The 14,717-nt window shown below is 36.0% G+C and overlaps 1 protein-coding gene across 4 annotated transcripts in view; it reads left to right on the top strand.

Annotated features, from left to right (window-relative positions):
- SLAIN2 (SLAIN motif family member 2) overlaps positions 1-14,717 on the top strand; it is a 79,086-nt gene that overhangs the window by 24,787 nt on the left and 39,582 nt on the right. For 3 of the 4 annotated variants that reach the window (XM_059923054.1, XM_059923052.1, XM_059923051.1), the window contains exons 2-3: positions 8,625-8,773; positions 13,998-14,162. In XM_059923054.1, the coding sequence (XP_059779037.1) occupies positions 8,659-8,773; positions 13,998-14,162 (280 nt within the window). In that variant the 5' untranslated portion in view covers positions 8,625-8,658. The remainder of the gene's footprint in view (positions 1-8,624; positions 8,774-13,997; positions 14,163-14,717) is intronic. The other variant, XM_059923053.1, reaches the window with a different exon arrangement.

The following is a 14,717-nucleotide window of genomic DNA, read 5'->3' as shown; positions in this document are numbered from 1 at the left end:
TTCATTTTTATTTATTTATTTATTTATTTTGTAATTGCTATCTATGTATGCAATTGTAGCTAAGCAGGTATGTATTAGTCAATATACATTAAAACTGTCTCTTTCTTTGCAGCTATTGCCACAATTTGCAGTCTGGTATAGTTTGAGACTTCCAGTCTTCCTGATGTCTTTTCTCAAAACGAAACAACTCATTTTCTGATTGCTACACTCCCAGTTGGTCTCCCAGCAGTACACAATTATGCCTCAACACTAGATGTTTGCCTATTTAAAGAAGTAATTTCCAACTTCAGTTCTGTGGCATCCCAAGGAATATCAAAATTGTTTTGATACTCTTAAAATTAAAAAACCCATGCCATACCAGAATGAGAATCAAGAGAGTCATGAAATGAAAATGGAAGCAGAGAGTGTCACTGTCTAAAAGTTTGGGATTTGCTACCTTAAAACTTTTCTTCAGTCTGTTCTGCTTGCTCTGCCCTGTTTTTTGATTCACCATGTTGTGTTCTGCTCTCATACCAGCAATTTATATCTGTATCCTGCCCTGCAGCTATTGTCACTTCAGGGCTTGTAAACTGTTCTAAGACTTTATTAATGAATTTGCCTTGTAAATAATTACCACTATTATTTATTACTAAAATTTCAAAAAGACTCTTACTACATATGAACTGAAGATATTTTTCTTCAATTGAGTTGTGATTTTTTTTATTGTATTTAATAGTGGGATCTATTACAACTTTATATTTTGTGGTTCATAAGGCTTAGAAGAGAGCAGGGAACAGCAGGAGGCCATTAGAATGATTACTATATTCAAGCCTTTAAATCAAGGATCTTGTGCATTCTTTTAGAACAGTGGTATTAGTTGGTAAAATATGTAAAGTATTAGTTGGTAAAGTTAAGAGCTTAGGTTCTGAAGCAATCCTGGTTTTGCCACTTAACAGCTATGTCACCTTGGGCAAGTCATTTAGCTCACTGTGCCTCAGTGATCTCATCTGTAAAACAGGGATTATATTAGTACCTATCTCATAAGCTTATTGGGAAGATTGAAAGGGTTAGTATATTTAAAATACTGAGGAACTTCCCTGGTGGTCCAGTGGGCAAGACTCTGAACTCCCAATGCTGGCGGGGGGCTGGGTTCGATCCCTTGTTGGGGAACTAAAACCTGGCACAGCCAAAATAAATAAATAAATAAAATACTGAAACCATGCCTGGCATGTAATAAGCCCTTGATTAATAATAATAATAACAATTATTATTTCACATTGACTCAGGAAGCTTGTTAAATCATTATAAAGCAATGTATCCTAATAGTTTATTAAATTATATTTAGGTGTGGGTACGGCCAAAGATACTTTTATTAATGAAAGTTTAAAAAAAAAAACATATACAATGGAATATTACTCAGCCATAAAAAGGAATGAAATAGTGCCATTTGTAGAGACGTGGTTAGACCTAGAGCCTGTCATATAAAGTGAAATAAGTCAGAAAGAGAAAAACAAATATTGTGTAATTTCTCTTATATGTAGAATCTAGAAAATGGTACAGATGAACTTATTTGCAAAGCAGAAATGAGACACAGATGTAGAGAACAAACTTATGGATACCAAGGGGGGAAGGGGGGGTGGAATGAACTGGGAGATTGGGATTGACTTATATACACTACTATGTGTAAAATAGATGACTATTGAGAACATACTGTATAGCACTCGGAACTCTACTCAATGCTCTGTGGTGACCTAAATGGGAAGGAAATCTAAAACAAGAGAGGATATATGTGTACGTATAACTGATTAACTTTGCTGTATAGCAGAAACTAACACAACATTATAAAGCAGCTATACTCCAATAAAAATTAACTTAAAAAAAACAGTAAATGAGTTCAGCATACATCTATTTCTTGTTCCTCTGCTCCCTTGTGTAGCTGACCAACTTTAGCCTTCTGCAATACCCCTTTGACATATCTGTCCGTCTTTACTCAATCCTCGGTCTTGTTCCCAGTGCCCTTTCTGAAGAAGTTACTCCACACACCACCAACTCTGATCCATTGATTCCACACTCTGGGCAGACCTTTAAGCCTTTCCATCACTCTGATTTAAATTCAAGCCTTTCCTTGACCTACTGTATAGTACAGGGAATGCTACTCAATACTCTGTAATGACCTATATGGGAAAATAATCTAAAAAAGAGTGGATATATGTATATGTATAACTGATTCACTTTGCTGTACAGCAGGCACTAACATAACGTTGTAAATCAACTACACTTCAACTAAAAAAAAAAAAAAATTCAAGCCTTTCCGGATGGACCTAGAGATTATCATACTAAGTGAAGTAAGTTGGGCAGAGAAAGACAAATATATGATATCACTTATATGTGGAATCTAAAAAAAAAAAGTGATACAAATGAACTTATTTACAAAACAGAAACAGACTCACAGACTTCGAAAACAAACCTGTGGTTACCAAAGGGGAAATGTCGGGGGAAGGGATAAATTAGGAGTTTGGGATTAACATATACACTCTACTATGTATAAAATAGGTAATCAAGGACCTACTGTATAGCACAGGGAACTCTACTCAATATTCTGTAATAACCTATATGGGAAAAGAATATGAAAAGAATGGATATATGTATATGTATAACTGAATCACTTAGCTGTACACCTGAAACTAACACAACACTGTAAATCAACTATACGCCAATATAAAATAAAAATTAAAAGTAAATAAATAATAAAAATAAATTCAAATTTCCAATCTGAAAAAGCACCCCATAAAATTATAAGAATAGAAACAAAATTACAATCTCAAAATGGCCACTTTGAACTTTGTTATATTTCCTTTATCTTTTTTCATATGCACTTAAAAAACATTGTAATCATTGGTGTTTTGTTCAGGGTTCATTCAGACGCAAATATATGTCTGTAAATGTCATTACTATTGCAGGGAATATACATTGAACTTTGTGAAGACAGAGGCTCTGTTCTTTTGCCTTGAATACACCTTACTCAGTAAATAGAGAAGTATGATTTTGAGGTATTAAAATCAGATGATTTTCCTTAGCCTGTAAAAAGTTTCCATACCAATCTACAGAAATTTATTTCAATAACAGTTTTGATATAATTTTTATTTTTACTTTAAAGTTAAATCTTTGTTGTTCTTAGCTTTATTAGCCTACTTTCAGCTGACTGCAACATGAAAAGTGATTACTGTGGTTACTATAAATTCAGTAAAGTGTCTCCAGTCTCCCATCCTATCTCCATCTTTTAATAATATGTCTGCTATGTGTATGCATAAAAAAGTCACGAGAGACGTACTGCAAACTGTAAGTAACTTGGGAGGATAGAATTGGTAGGGGGAGGGAGGTTATTATCACTCCTTACATTTATACATTTCTGTATTGCTAAAGTTTTTTTTTGTTTTTTTTTTTTAATTTTTGGTTATGTTGGGTCCTCAGTGCCACGCTGGCTTTCTCTAGTTGTGGTGAGTGGGGGCTACTCTTCATTGCGGTGCACGGGCTTCTCATTTCTCATAGCAGTGGCTTCTCTTGTTGCTGAGCACAGGCTCTAGGCACGCGAGCCTCAGTAGTTGCAGCACACGGGTTCAGTAGTTGTGGCTCGCAGGCTGTAGAGCACAGGCTCAGTAGTTGTGGCGCACGAGCTTAGTTGCTCCACGGCATGTGGAATCCTCCTGGACCAGGGATCAAACCTGTCCCCTGCATTGGCAGGCAGATTCTTAACCACTGCACCACCAGGGAAGTCCCTAAAGTTGTTACTTTTACAAAATAGTTATATTCTTAGTTGTTTTTATCACCAGTCACATTATACAGGTATGTGTGACATATCGGACAAAATATGATTTGTTATGATCAGTTTCATAATCATATTCTTAATTACATCTTTACTAGTTCTCTCACTATTAACAATAGACATAAATTATATTTAATTGTGTTTATTAATTCCTTTGTAATAATTGTTCTAAGGGAAAAAGCAACATCTTGAGAGGCCAATTATTTCTAACATTTTTTTAACAGCTTTATTAAGATAGAATTTACATACATAAAATTCATCTGTTTTTAGTATTGAGTGATTTCTAGTATATTTACAGAATAGTACAGCCATGACCATAATCTTGGTTTAGAATATTTTCAGTATCCCAAAAAGGATCTTTGTACCCATTAGCAGTCATTTCCCATTTCTCTCTCCCCAACCCCTCTCCCATCCCTGGGCAACCACCAATCTACTTTGTCTCATAGATTTGCCTATTCTAGACATTCCATATGAATGGTATCATGCAGTATGTGGTCTTTTGTGGCTGACTTCTTTTACTTAGTTTAATGTTTTTGTGGTTGATCCATATTGTAGCATTTTTATTGCCCCAACACATTTTTTAATTTTTATTTATTCATTTTTGGCTGCATTAGTTCTTTGTTGCTGAGTGCAGGCTTTCTCTAGTTGCGGGAAGCGGGGGCTACTCTTTGTGTCTGTGCGCATGCTTCTCATTGCAGTGGCTTCTCTTGTCACGGTGCACGGACTCTAGGCTCTCGGGCTTCAGTAGTTGTGGCACGAGGGCTCAGTAGTTGTGGTGCACGAGCTTAGTTGCTCCGTGGCATGTAGGATCTTCCTGGACCAGGGCTCGAACCCGTGTCCCCTGCATTGGCAGGTGGATTCTTAACCACTGCGCCACCAGGGAAACCCCTAATGTAGTCTTATGACAGGTACTTAAGGAAGGTTTCCTTGAAGAAGCAACATTTGAGACTTAGCAGAAAGTACGAATGGGCTGGCTGAAGTTGGGCAAGGGAGGGTGAGGTAACCAAGAAGTGGAATTGAGTTTGTTTAAGGCAAGGGGAACAGCATGCACAAAATGACCTAGAAGCAAAAGTGTTGGGTTTTTCAGGAATAGAAATTAGTACCATATGGCTATTATTTAGATTTGAGTGGTGGAGAGGGTGAGAAATGTAGCTTAAAAAAAAAAGGTACTGCAACAGTTAGATCATTGCTGTGTTTCAAGGGCCATGGGGGCTCTGTTTTGGAAAAAACTATCATAAGAGCAAAAGGCAACTGGCATAGAATTTTTAGCAGAGGAATATTAATAGTCAGATTCATATTTTAGAAAACTATTTGGCTGCGATATATAGAATGGATTGGAAGGGAGCAAGACCAGAGATTTTGAAATTTAAAAAAGATTCTTCATTTTCAAAATTCTTCTGGCCATTCTTTGTCTTTACATTTTCATGTAACTTTTAGAATTAGGTTGTCCATTTCTATAAAAATACCTGCTGGCATTTTTGTAGGGATTGTATTCTGTTGATCAGTTTGGAAGAATTGACATCTTGACAACATTGAGTCTTCAGATCTAGGAATATGGTACATCTCTCCATTTATTTAAGTCTTCTTTCATTTCTCTCAGCAATGTTTTATTGTTTTCAGTGTACAACTCTTGCACTTCATTTGTTAAATTTATTCCTAAGTATTCTTTTTGATGCTGTTGTGAATGGAATTGTTATATTTATTTCATATTTGAGTTGTTCATTGATATATAGAAATAAATTGATTTTTTTTTTTTTGGCCTGTTGATCTTATATCCTGTGACCTTCCTAAACACATTAATTAAGTCTAGCTGATTTCATTTGCTTTCAGTAGATTCCTACAAAGGATTTTCTATGTACAGGATCATAGTGTCTGTGAATAAAGACAATTTTACTTTTTTCTTTCCCACATGGATGCCTTAATTTCTTGTTCTTGCCTTTCTGCACTGGCTAGACACTGTAGTACCACATTGAATAGAGATGTTAATAGTGTGCATCCTTAACTTTGTTCCCAGTCTTAGGAGAAGCATTCAGTCTTTTACCATTAGATCTGTTTTCTGAAAGAGTTTGTATAGGATTGGCATTACTTTTCCTTAGTATTGATAAAATTAATAAGTGAAGGCATCTGGGCCTGGGCTTTTCTTTGCAGGAAGAGTTCTCATTACTAATTCAATTTCTTTTTATAAATCTCTTCAGAGTCTCTATTTCTTCTGGAGTCCCATTTGATAACTTGTATCTTTCTAGGAATTTGTCTATCCAGTCCGTTTTGTTGGCGTAAAGTTGTTCAAAATATTCCTTACAATTCTTTTTTTTTTTTTTTTAAGATTTATTTTTATTGATTGATTGATTGCTATGTTGGGTCTTCGTTTCTGTGCTAGGGCTTTCTCTAGTTGCGGCAAGCGGGGGCCACTCTTCATCGCGGTGCATGGGCCTCTCACTATCGTGGCCTCTCTTGTTGCGGAGCACAGGCTCCAGACGCGCAGGCTCAGTAGTTGTGGCTCACAGGCCTAGTTGCTCTGCGGCATGTGGGATCTTCCCAGACCAGGGCTCGAACTCGTGTCCCCTGCATCGGCAGGCAGGTTCTCAACCACTGCACCACCAGGGAAGCCCCTTACAATTCTTTTAATATGGGTAGTGTTTGTAGCAATGCTCACTCCTTTTTTTTTTTTTTTAGTTTTATTGAGATATAATTGAGATATAGCACTGTATAAGTTTAAGGTGTACAGCATAATGACATGACTTAACGTATTTTGCAAGATGATTACCACAATAAGTTTAGTTAACATTCATCATCTCATACAGATACAAAAAGGCAGGGGGGGAGAAGAAAATTATTTTTTTCCTTGTGTTGAGAACTTTTAGGAAATGTTGGGCTTTTTGGTTTTGTTTTGTTTTTTAATTGGAGTATAGTTGATTTACAGTATTGTGTTTCAGGTGTACAGCAAAGTGAATCAGTTACACATACACGTATGTCCACTCTTTTTTATATTCTTTTCCCATAAACGCCATTACAAAGTATTGAGTAGAGTTCCCTGTGCTATACAGTAGGTCCTTATTAGTTATCTATTTTATATATAGTAGTGTGTATCACTCTTTCTTTCAGACTTTGGCAATTCATGTGAAAGAAGCCAGACACACAAAACACACATCGTATGATTCTGTTTATATGAAATGTCTGGAAAAGAACATGGAGCAGAAAGCAGATTTGTTATTGCCTAGGGCTGGAGGTAGAAACGGAAAGGGGGTTTCTTTTTAGGGTGATAAAAATGTTCTAAAATTACATGGTGGGTAACTAAATACTAAATTCATCAAATTATACAATGAATTTTATGGTGCAGAAATTACACAGGCAAATTTTATGGTTGTAAAATCTTGAAAAAGTTGTTTTTAAAAAAAGTTGTAAGGTACTTTTAGCATCTTTAAAAATACAGAAACTACTATAAACTAAATGAATAAAACATCAATAATTCAAAATCAGTTAAACTAAAACATCATAATCTCGCCTATACCAGGTGAATGGTAGCTTTCCTGTTTTTGTCAATGGCACTATGATTCTTTCAGTTACAAAAGCTAAAAATTTAAGAGTAATTTTGTATTCTTTCATCTTTTTTTATTTCCTACCCTTATCAATTTGCCTACTAAAAACATTTTTTTTTCACTCTGACGCTTTTGAATTTCTTAAATAATAATATACAGTTCAGTCAAGAGGGACTGTGTTCTGATGGACACAGCCAATTTATTGATGGCTAATGTAACTTACAACAAATTGAGATTGTCAAGTTTTTACTTGTCAAGAAAACTTGAAAAATATTGCTTTATTCCCCTATTTCTGCTAAAATTAAGTCATAGAGGCCCAGTGGGAGAGCTGAACCTCCACCTCTATGCAGCATCAACAAGACAGAAGGAGGCAATGTCAAATGGAGCGCTTTTTCTCCCTTTTCCCCATCCTCCATGAGTCAGTCAGGTGCAATAAAGGAGCTGATTTTACATCCCATCCATCTGGAAGTGTAGTAATTTAGTTTACATCATAGATTTCACTTAAGTGTCTTAATTTGGAAACCACTCTGGTTAGAATTCAAGTAACTTCACATTTTTCATATAGAGTCACATTTGAAATAAATTAACATCAATTGATGTAATCTGAATTAATCTGAGGAAAAACAAATGAAGTAGGAAGTATCTTCTCACCTTTCTGTTTTTATATACCTTCCCCAGGAGCTTGTAAAATACTTTTCCTTTCTTCTTTACTGAAACTGAAGTAATTTCATAAATTGGTTCATATTGTTATTAAGGATTTTTTAATGTATTGCTTTTCTCTGACGTATCATTTGAAAAAAGGGCTACAGAGTGGGTACTGCTTAAGTAAAAGGAATGCATTACTAATGGTGAATTTTTGTGTGGTTTGTGGTAGGAAGGGAACTGGGAGTTGGAAAGCAAGGTATTTATCTGCCTTCTAGACAGGACTTAATGATATGGTAATATTAGGGAGTTAAGAACTATTGAAAACAGAAAAAAATATTGTAAAGACATGTTTCTTCATAGTTTTTGAAATGAGAGTAAAAGAGAAAAATAAGACACATTTTAGGACTGGACAGTTGGCCTCATTTGGGTTCATTTAATAGTTGAGATTTGGGCTTATATTGATGATTGTAGTGCCGTTTTCTTCCTGTGCAGAAAGTAAATGTGGGTGATTTTAAACATACTCCATCATTTTTACTCCCCATCCCCCAATTTAAATCTGTTCCAAAGGATCCCTATTTTATAACCTTGTGCTTAATAATTAACATTACCCTTTTTTGTTTTTGTTTTTTGTTTTCTTCTAGGCTGTATTCATCACCAAAGAAAAAACTTACACCAATGCAGAAATCAGTTAGTCCTTTAGTTTGGTGCAGGCAAGTTTTGGATTACCCAAGTCCTGATGTTGAATGTGCTAAAAAGTCTCTTATCCACAAACTTGATCAAACTATGTCAGGTATGTCTATAATTTTACTTGTAAATTCATCTCTTTGCTTTCTTTAATCAAAAAACAGATAAATGTTGACTGGTATGTTTTTAGGAAGGCAGTTCTTTGCTTGGGGGTGTTTTCCAAATCACATTGTGCATGCCATCGTGAGTTTTTGCCATATGCACATAACCCTGTTCTGTTATTTTCTTAATAGCTTTTTAAAAAAAATCTCCATATTTTTATTTAGCTTCATCCTAAAAAATATCCATGAAATAATGGATTTTATGTAATAAGGTTTTTTTGATGCAAGCTAAAATAAATAATTATTTTTTAAAAATGTTTTGTCTGGTATCATCTAAAATCATCTCACTAGCCTCAGGGAAATTTTGATGTGGTAGAAAGATACAGGTTGAGAACCAAAGAGCCCTCATTCTCACTCTGTCACTTAGTTGCTATGTGACTCTGCGAATTATTTAACTCCTATAAGCTCAGTTTTCTTATAAGCATGATGAACCCTGTAAGTGTTATTTAAGGATTAAATGATAATGTTGAAAGAGGCTAGCATGTTCTTCTGGCTCATGGTAGTGCTTAATAAATGTATTCATTTCCCCTCTCTCTTTTTTTTTTTTTAACTTGGCATTTTAAGTTAAATTGCTTTTATGTTCTATTGTTTAATAGCATTCACAAAGCTGACAAAATGTATGTGTCACTATTTATGGTATTTAATGTAGCATGCCAGTGTGTTAGAAATGTAGGAAAAATATTATTGACTCTTTCTTGGAATTACTCTCAGTCTTTTAAAAATATGTTTCAAAAAAAAAATTTAAAAAAAGAATATCAGTTTCTGGGAATTCCCTGGGGGTCCGGTGGATAGTACTCAACGCTTTCAGTGCTGGGGCCCTGGTTCAGTCCCTGGTCAGGGAACTAAGATCCTGCAAGCCTCGCAGCGAGGCCAAAAAAAAAAAAAAAAAAAGAATATCAGTTTCCTGGAATACTCATGTAGTAAAAGATTGATACATGATTACTAATCCTAAATAGAGTTTTGTTTTTTGCTTTGTGTTTACTTGGCAGCCATGTCCTTAAAATTGCTTTTTTTTGGCTTTATTATTGAAGTATGTGCTCTTTTGTTAGAGTGTAAGCTGCAAATGGTCAGGGGAGGCAGGGGGGAGCCTACACAGTTAAACTGTCATATAGTAAAGTGTAGTTTGTTCGGCAGGGGCAGTGGTTATTTTAAGAAAATAATGTATGGGATGGACATAGGGGAGAAAACCAAAGCTGTTGCACTTCAAAAGTAGCAATTGGAGTGAGTAGCTTTTTGCTTTATTATAACAAAGGTATTAAAGATAGTAGGAGCATGTAAGAAAAGCTGTTATTCTTGAACCAAAACTAGGTGTAATCAAGTACTGGATCTGCTTAACAGTGTTTAGATTTTATAGCTGTATGCACAGAGCAATAGCTATAGCTGTATATATTTAAAGAAAAATAATTTGGCTGTTGCAAGTTTGAACTTTGTAGTCCTAAACCTCTCTTTTCCCAGGTTAAAGGGAAGATTGTTTTTTAAGTGTATTTTTTTGATAAGGCAAAGCTTCCTAGGAACTTAGCTATTATATTCTAGCACAGCCGTTTCTACTCCATCATACTCAGCTTCTCTTTAGTGTACCAGCACATGTTCCTAAGGTATTCTTCTCTTGTTTTTTTGATAGCGCATTATCTTTTTTACCCTTATTCTCCCTCCGGTTTTCTTTTCAGTCTTCTTTAAAGTTTCTCTGCCCATCTTCTTGTGTGTGTTTTGGGGGGGGGGGTAAGATTTATATAGCACAAAATTTCCCACTTCCACCATTTTTAAATATACAGTTCATACAGTTCAGTGGCATTAAGTACATTCACATTGCCATCACCACTGTCTATCTCCAGAACTTTTTTGTTACCCCATACTAAAATTCTGTACCCATTTAACTTCCCATTCCTCCTACCTCCCCCCCACCCCCGCCCCATCTGCCCAGGTGTCTCTTTTGCCCCATTTCTCTCTGTTTTGATGATTTCATCCATTCATACTATATCCAGTATCATCTTTATTCAAACTAATCTCCTTTATTTATGCATATATTCAATTAATATTTTTTGAGAGCCTGTTATGTATCAGGCGTTGGGGAAAGGGTAGCGGATACATGATGAAGAAAGACGAACACTGTACCTGCACTCGTGGAGTTTATCATCTAGTAGGGGAAACATGTTAATACAAATAATTTTTATAACTGGTGATATGTAATAAAAGAATAATCTACAGTGCTTTGAACTTGGAGAAATTAGAATTTTACTTCAGGAAGTAATGTTTGGCCTGAGTCCTAAAGATTCAGGAAAATTTAAGTGGGCTAAAGGGGAAGGCGACAGAGGGAGTAGAGTGTTCCAGGTGGTGAGAACAGCGTGTGTAAAGGCTCTGTGGGAGGCCTGTGGGAGCATATGGGCGGGAGCCTGGCGTACATGAGGAACTGGACATGAGATCAGAACAGTATGTAGGAGCCAGACTCTGCAAGGCCTTAGAGACCATGTTAAAGGTTTTGGACTTTATTCTAAAAGCAATGGGAAGATACTGAAGGGTTTTATTCAAGGGTATGGTATGTGTTGGCAAGAAGAAATTATAGGATTTGCACGTTGATGAGGACATGCTTAGCTGTAGTATGGAGAGTAGATTGGAGAGGGCCAAAAGTGAACCGTAGGATGCTTTTGAGGAGGGTTGATGATGATAGCTGGGTAGTGTGTGTTGGGGGGAAAGGGTCGTAGTGGACATGAAAAGGTGTGAAAGGAAAAAGGAATGAACCAAATATGAGGAAATGAGGGAGAAGAAAGTATCAGCAGTGATTTCTAGGTTTCCAGCTTGTGTAATAGGATGAATGTTGTTATCATTCTGAGATAGAGATCCCAGGAAGAGAATTTGTTTTAGCTCGAAAATAATGAGTTTGGATTTGGACTTGTTGGCTCTGGGGTGCATTTACCATACCCTCAGGGGAGACATTAATTTGGCAGCATATATGGGACTGAAGCTCATGGAAACTTAGGCCTGGAGATATAAGTAATGGATATTTGGGGGAATAGAGATAATAACTAATGTTGGGAGTATGAATGAGATTTCTCAAGAAAAAGAATATGGTTTAGAGTGAGAAGATAAAAGAGTTGAGAACTTGAAATGCTAGTGATTAAATAACCAAATAAAGAGAGACTGCACTTCAAAGGAAATAGAAGAGTAAAGAGATAGGAAGGAATGAACACCCCTATTTCTGCTCGTTGATATATTGAGCTCATGCTACATACTACATACTAAATATGTTTAGTGGTGTCTTGTCTCATGGTGAATATGTAGAAAACTATACTGGCCAACTTACCACACTATCCAACTAAACAGAAAAACTAAACAGAAAACATGTGTTCCTCCTCCCAAAACCAGTGCTCTGCTTATAGGCAAACCAGAAACTTCAGAACCATCTTATTTTTTTTCCCTTTAGTAATCCTCACCGGTTTTTAATATTTATCCTTTTCTTCCTTTTTTTTTTTTTTTTTGGTCACTTTTATTGCCTAGTTCAGTCTAATCTATTTAACATTAGAATTTCCATCAGTTTTTTTTCCTTAAGCTGATTGGATCATATTGCTCTTGCTCAAAAGTCCCTGATGGTGTTATCACTGCTACTGAACAAATTTCAGACTCCTGAGCATAGTATTCCAGGCCTCCTGTGACCTGGCCCCAGCTGGTTTTTCCTGTTTTGTCCCTCACCATGAGCTTTACCTTTCTAGATTACTCACTGTTATTCCCTGGACACACTATGCATTTTCAAGACATGGCTTTAGTTTATGTTATAAACACAGATGAAAACATACTTTCCCCATTTCCAGTGTCCTATCAAATTATTCTCTCAAGACTGCTCCAGTGCCTCTCCTTCCAAAAAGCCTTACTACCTACTTTCTCTCAGTTGTAATGAATTACTCCTATCTCATCATTTCCATTAGCCTCTTTGCGCCTTTATGATAGTACTCATTTCATTTTGCCTTGAAATCACTGTTTTTTCTGCCTGCGCTACTTGGCTTTAGGCCTCTTGAGAAGAAGAACCATGTCACATTTGTGTATTTATTCTGCATAGTACTTTGGTGATGGTCATAAATATGAATAAGCTGTAGATTTTAGAATAGGGTGAAGAAAAGAAAAAATATTTTAAGTATTAATTTTTCTTGTATATAATTGATATCTTAGCCCTACTTTCATACTATTTTTATAATTTTATATGCATAGCACAAATTTTTCCCCTTTTTTGGCAGAAGTATTCTCCTTGGCCCAGAAAATGGGGCGGGGTGGGGGGGGTTCTTTTAAAAGAATTCTTGTGTGTTTGACCTTCATCTGGCCTAAATAGTATTGCTTTATTTTTTCAAAAATCCAAACTTTGGAAAGACTATTTTTAAAACTCATTATTTCATAGTTTTTTGTTGTTATTAGCAGTATGTATTTGTTATAGAAAAATGAGACAACATAAATATGCTTTTATATTCATTTTATTTTTAAAGGCCGTTCAAGGTTGATACAGTTGGAATAAACTTTCCAACAAGATAGAAGTAACTTAATTTAGTAGCTAATAATTTGTTGAGGAGATATTCTTCCTATAGTATTATTTCTGTTTGGTGTGGCTCCTGTTTTATTTGCATAACAAAATTTAAGATAGTGGAAATATTTTGTTGGGATTATTAATGTGATATATTTCTCTCCACTAGTATAGAAGTGTTTCTGTGTTTAAACTGAGATAATGACTTACTGAATTTCCTAATTGGAAATTTTTTTTTTTATAAATTTATTTTTATTTATATTTTTTATTTTTGGCTGTGTTGGGTCTTCGTCGCTGCGCGCGGGCTTTCTCTCGTTGCAGCAAGTGGGGCCTACTCTTCATTGCGGTGCGCGGGCTTCTCATTGCAGTGGCTTCTGTTGTTGCAGAGCATGGGCTCTAGGTGCATGGGCTTCAGTAGTTTTGGCACAAAGAGGTCAGTAGTTGTGGCTCGCAGGCTCTAGAGCACAGGCTCAGTAGTTGTGGTGCATGGGCTTGGTTGCTCCGCAGCATGTAGGATCTTCCTGGACCAGGGCTCGAACCTGTGTCCCCTGCATTGGCAGGTGGATTCTTAACCACTCCGCCACCAGGGAAGTCCCCCTAATAGGAAAATTTTTGAGATGTTATTAGCCTTTTCTTCAATTTGATTTTTCCCCTTGTCATTAATGCAGCTCTCAAGAGGCAGAATTTGTATAATAATCCTTTCAACTCCATCAGTTACACAAGTCCTTACAGTCCAAATGCCAGTAGCCCATACAGCAGTGGTTTCAATTCTCCGTCCTCAACCCCAGTGCGACCTCCTATAGTCAAACAGCTAATACTTCCTGGAAATTCAGGTAAGGAGAAATGAAATGGAGTAATTAAGAAATGGTTTTTAACTTACTGCCCTGCCTCAGAAAATAGCTTACTCATCAGTAGTTCAAGTTCCTTTATTTATGAAACCTCCAACTGGTTAGAGAAGATATCATTGAGGTGCTACTTAGCACCAGGTAGTACGGTACTAGGCACCAGTGATACAGATAAGCCAAGTTACATTCATAAAGTTTTCTTTAGCACGTGTGTAAAAGTTTTTTAATGTGGCTTGATAAAATAGGGTCACAGGCTTTATTCTTTTAACCAATAGATGCTTACTGAGTAGCTTGCTTAGGTTGTAAAAGCTACAGAGTTAAAACTCTTTTAATAGGAATTTTAATAAGCTTTGATATTGTAGTTAAATAATAGTACAAGGCTGTATATGAATGTGCCAAGAGGGTGTTTAGAGCTCTAAATGATATGGGAGAGGGATAGATTGCTATAATTGGGGGAAGAATGTTCTGCTGTGGTTCTGTGACTGAGACTGTTATTCTGTAGCTTACTGTTCTTTAGATTTCACCCATTCAGTTACTCTTATT

The sequence above is a fragment of the Balaenoptera ricei genome, chromosome 5, assembly GCF_028023285.1.
Source record: "Balaenoptera ricei isolate mBalRic1 chromosome 5, mBalRic1.hap2, whole genome shotgun sequence".
In the NCBI taxonomy this organism is placed as follows: domain Eukaryota; kingdom Metazoa; phylum Chordata; class Mammalia; order Artiodactyla; family Balaenopteridae; genus Balaenoptera; species Balaenoptera ricei.
This window is presented reverse-complemented; position numbering and strand designations above follow the sequence as displayed.